This window comes from Symphodus melops (assembly GCF_947650265.1).
Source record: "Symphodus melops genome assembly, chromosome: 1".
NCBI lineage: Eukaryota > Metazoa > Chordata > Actinopteri > Labriformes > Labridae > Symphodus > Symphodus melops.
This window is the reverse complement of record NC_136691.1, coordinates 145,679-150,880: the sequence shown is the minus strand read 5'-3', so window position 1 is coordinate 150,880 and position 5,202 is coordinate 145,679. Positions and strand designations below refer to the sequence as shown.

Genomic DNA, 5,202 nt, shown 5'->3' with positions numbered 1-5,202 from the left:
CACTTGGAGGCCGGCGAGGGAGGGAAGTCGCACAAATGCTCCGAGGATGTGTGCACTGTCCTCGGCTCAGCAGCTGCAGACACGTCGCCTGAGATCAGCGCAGAAAACTGCATGGAGCTGCTGATCAAAGCGAAGCGGCGCGGCGCGGCAGGCGAACAGGAGCGGATCTACCGCTTTATGAGCGACCACTACCTGATGGTGCTGCGGACCCCCGGGCTGTTCGGCCGGCTGTCCGCGGGGGAGAGGGAGCGCATCCTGGCTCGCAGGATGGAGGGGGACAAGGTTCTGGCTGTGGCTGAGAGCTGTGAGGTGTTGGAGCGCGGAGGGAGCCGGGAGAGCAGCCGGCCGCAGAGCCCGCTGCTGCCCGGCCCGGAGGACGACAGCCCCCGCAGGGTGTTCTGCCTCCACCCGGAGAGCCGGAGGTGGGAGGTGCTGACCCGGCTGCCGGAGGAGGTCCCGACTAAAGGCTCCGGGATGTGCACCTTGTACAACTACCTGTTCGTGGCGGGGGGGATGAGCGCGCACGCTGACGGCCGCTCCAAAGCCTCAGACCGGGTGTTCTGCTTCAACCCGCGGACCGGCCTCTGGTCCCCGGTCCGTCCGCTCTGCCAGCCCCGCTGCCAGCTCAGACTGGTCTCCATGGACGGCTTCCTGTACGCCATCGGGGGGGAGTGTCTGTTCACGGTGGAGCGCTACGACCCGCGCGCTGACAGGTGGAGTCCGGTGGCTCCGCTGCCCAAAGGCTCGTTTGCGGTGGCGCACGAGGCGGTTTCGTGCGGCGGGGAGCTGTTCGTGTCCGGAGGCTCGCTCTTCTACCGGCTGCTCCGTTACGACTCCCGCCGGGACGAGTGGGAGGAGTGTCCGTTTAACGAGAGCCGGCGGCGCTCCACGGACATGGTGGCGCACCGCAGCCTCGTGTACCGCTTCGACGTGGACAGGGAGCGCGCGGGGGTGAGCGTGCACAGGTACAACACGGTGGTGAAGGTGTGGCACGGCGGATCGTTCTTCCCGCTCCGAAACCCGCTCCCGTTCCGCTGCTCGGTGCTCGGGGACCGGATCTACTGCGTCAACCGGAGCCAGATTCTGCAGTTTGAGGTGCGCGAGGAGCGGGAGGACTTCCTGCATGAGGTGCTGCCCCCCCCATCAGAGGCCCGCGGAGCCCTGGTGCCCTTTGTCCTCAGTCTGAACCGGGACCAGTAGTCCAACCCGGGACACGTGCCGTCTAGATGAATGTTTATGTTCTATGCAGTTTGACTCTGTTTCCGGTTCCTGTCATGTCCTGATGTTCTGATGGAGTCTCTGAGGTGTAAATCTGTGCAGAATAATCATCTCCATAGCAACCCATCCATGTTTCTGATGGTTCGACCCGTGTGAGCGCTCCAGGCTCGGTCCACTTCCTGTCCGAGCGAGCGAGGACGCCACGCTGACCGCCTTCATTACATCCATCCGCCATGTTCTCTGACGTGTTTGAGCTTCATGATGACCAATCAGCGGGCTGTGGAGTTTGACCCCACGGGGCCTCCATAGATTTCAGCTTCTCTTTGTGTGTGTGTGTGTGTCACAGCAGCCTCACACACACACACACACACACACACACACACACACACACACACACACACACACACACCTGGACTCCTTGTTTATATGATGTTTGGATGTATTTTACTGATCGTCACTTCGGTCTGTTGACTTTATGATGAGGTGCGCTTGTTTACAGACGGGTGGGGTTTAACAAAGACACACAGTCTTAAACTCCAGCAGACGGCTTCAATCCTCTGACATAGACCCTCCTCTCCCAGACCTGGACAGCAGCCCCCCCCCCCCCCCCCCCCCCGGCAGCCCTGCAGCGTTCTGCCCCTACAGGAAGGCTTCCAGAGAGCCGACCAATCAGAAGAGGTGTGAGGTCTCATGTGATGAATGTCCTCTTTGGGCTTCTGTATCAAACTCAGATGTCAAAGTCGAAATATCTTTACAAAGAGAGTTCTTGGTTCTGTTGCCATGGTAACATGTCTTCCCTACAGTCCCATCAAAGTGTCATTAACGTGATGTTGAAGAGCCTGATTGAATGTCTGTGATGTCATCGTCCTCATGTCCTCTGATGGATATGATACCTGTTATAACATGTGTGTGACTGGTCTTAATGGATCCCATTAAAGCTTTGTGATGGTTTCTATCAGTGAGTCACAAACCTTCATTTCACAACAAGGGGACAATGGACAAGTTCAAAACTCTGAATACATCACACATGTCCAACTTTACAGCTGCAGTTCCTCCAGTGTCCACTAGAGTCTGTCTCCTGCAGTGAGTCAGTCTCCATAGAGCTCTATGTTAAAATCATTCAATAACATTAAAGGGATACTTCACCCATTTGCATGAAGCTGTGTATCATTAGACTTCATGGGTGAAATATCCCTTTAATTCATCCATCACAGATGGAGTCCAGCCTGAGGGGACCCCCCCCCCCCCAGCCTGTCCCCAAACTCTGGGTCATTGTGTGTGTGTGTGTGTGTGTGTGTGTGTGTGTGTGTGTTTGTGTGTGTGTGTTTGTGTGTGTGTGTGTGTGTGTGTGTGTGTGTGTTTGTGTGTGTGTGTTTGTGTGTGTGTGTGTTTGTGTGTGTGTGTGTGTGTGTGTGTGTGTGTTTGTGTGTGTGTTTGTGTTTGTGTGTGTGTGTTTGTGTGTGTGTGTGTGTGTTTGTGTGTGTGTTTGTGTGTGTGTGTGTGTGTGTGTGTGTGTGTGTGTGTGTGTTGTCTCAGATGGACACACTGTAGATGAAATGTCTCACTCTGAACTCATGAATCGTCCGTTTAATCACATTAAGAGTGAAACGCTGCAGCAGCACTCTGCAGGGCGCCGGACGGCCTCGTGGTTACTTCACACGCCTCGTGAACAGAGGCCGTAGTCCAACGCATGGTTTATGTCCTTCATGTCTCTTTCCTGTTCTGTCCAGCGTCCTGTCTCCCAGGACAGATTACACCTCATCTACACATGTACTCTGACCCCTACTGTTTAAAATGGGTACTGCAGTCTAATCGTTACAGAGAGAAGGAGGACATACTGGCTGCTGCACAGAGGAAGAGAGCAGCTCTCTGATTGGTCCTTTAATAAACACAGCTCTCTGATTGGTCCTTTAAAAGACACAGCTCTCTGATTGGTCCTTTAATAAACACAGCTCTCTGATTGGTCCTTTAAAAGACACAGCTCTCTGATTGGTCCTTTAAAAGACACAGCTCTCTGATTGGTCCTTTAATAAACACAGCTCTCTGATTGGTCCTTTAAAAGACACAGCTCTTTGATTGGTCCTTTAAAAACACAGCTCTCTGATTGGTCCTTTAATAAACACAGCTCTCTGATTGGTCCTTTAATAAACACAGCTCTCTGATTGGTCCTTTAAAAACACAGCTCTCTGATTGGTCCTTTAATAAACACAGCTCTCTGATTGGTCCTTTAATAAACACAGCTCTCTGATTGGTCCTTTAAAAACACAGCTCTCTGATTGGTCCTTTAATAAACACAGCTCTCTGATTGGTCCTTTAATAAACACAGCTCTCTGATTGGTCCTTTAAAATCACAGCTCTCTGATTGGTCCTTTAATAAACACAGCTCTCTGATTGGTCCTTTAAAATCACAGCTCTCTGATTGGTCCTTTAATAAACACAGCTCTCTGATTGGTCCTTTAATAAACACAGCTCTCTGATTGGTCCTTTAATAAACACAGCTCTCTGATTGGTCCTCTGGTCTGTGAGACGATAAGCAGCCGGTGATGTTTCCTTCAGCTCTCTGAATCAGAGACAAACAAAACGTCCTGTTGTCTCAGCCAACATCTGTTTCTGCTCAGAGACCTCCGGTGGCTGTGACCACGATGACTCAGCAGAGCATCAGGCAGTCATGTGACCAATCAGAGACAGAGGAGACTCTGTCTGTGTTCTTTCTAATAACATACCCCTTAACTCCATGGTCATTACACCGTAACTATGGCAACAACTTCCCCTGAACTAAGCGAGGAATTGTTACCGATTCCATATTTAAAATCCTCTCCTCCATCTTCCTCTAACATGTCTCTGTCTCCAAACCCCCCATGATGAGACAAGTCCATCCTCTCCGTCTTCTGCCTGCTCAAACAGGCCGTTTGGAGATGTTCCCTTCATGACATCACAAAGGGCAGTAGCCCCTCCCCCAGGTGGGTGACACAACAACACACTTCACACACGATGAAGAGGAGCGAGGACACTGATTTCACCTGAAGAAGAAGAGGAGGTCATGTGACCTTTAAGTCAGTAGCTATAAACGATGACCTCTGACATTCATCAGTGGCGTGTTTCTACTGTTCATGTCTCTGCATTAATATCATGTATGTGTCACGTTTGGTCCTGCTGCACAGACCAGTGCTCAGGATGAACCTGCTGATCTCGTCTCTCTGCAGCTCAGATCGATCGGTGAGGCGTCTCCTCTGATCACTGTTTCCTTCCTCTCTGCAGCTACAGACCGTGGCAGGATGTCATGACAACAGAGAAGCAGAGTTTCAAACCTTTAAGCTGCTGATCTCTGAGACACACTTCCTGTTCTGTTTGAACCAGCAGAATCCCTTTAGATTCATATTATAAACACATAGATTCTCCTTCATAGAGTTTACCTGTTAGAGCTCACGTAGCAGAGCGTGGCGGTGGCCTAGTGGTTGGTTCGTGCGCTCCATGTGAGGCTGTCGTCCTGAAACAGGTGGACCAGGTATGAGTCGACCTGCGGGTCATCTGAACACACTTTATGTTCGTGCACGTATTAAACTCTTTATTACAGCTCTGACGTCTGGAGAACGACTTCCCGGATCACCCGAGCAGCGTCTGAATGCAGCTTTGAATCTGAGGTCTGTTCATGTCTGTTTATCAGTGACGGCACCGACCCGCTCCAGAGACGGGCCCGAACCCTGACCTTCAAAATCCCTTCATCCAAATCATCCAAACCACAGAGCCTGTTAGCATAGCTTCCAAGCAAGATGGTGGACGTTGCTTTTAGATTCTGGGAGGGAGGTCCCGCCCACTGATCTGTGATAGGTCTGTCGCTTCAGTGGTCAAAAACATGAAGAAGTAGTGACGTAGTTTCTAACCTTCGCAGCCTGATGGACATCGAGGATGAACGACCAATCAAAAACAGCACACGCTTTCTAATGAGACAAAGCTTGAAGGAAATGGGTGAAATATCCCTTTAAT

The 5,202-nt window shown here is 51.5% G+C and overlaps 1 protein-coding gene across 1 annotated transcript in view; it reads left to right on the top strand.

The window, feature by feature from the left end:
- The window catches only part of LOC306834090 (kelch repeat and BTB domain-containing protein 11-like), a gene marked incomplete at its 3' end in the record, with an annotated part of 1,252 nt that extends 52 nt beyond the window's left edge, over positions 1 to 1,200 (top strand). Inside the window, exon 1 of the mRNA XM_079359857.1 lies at positions 1 to 1,200. This exon is cut by the window's left edge and continues 52 nt beyond it. Within this exon, the coding sequence (XP_079215983.1) occupies positions 1 to 1,200 (1,200 nt within the window).
- Between the last annotated feature and the right edge of the window lie 4,002 nt (positions 1,201 to 5,202).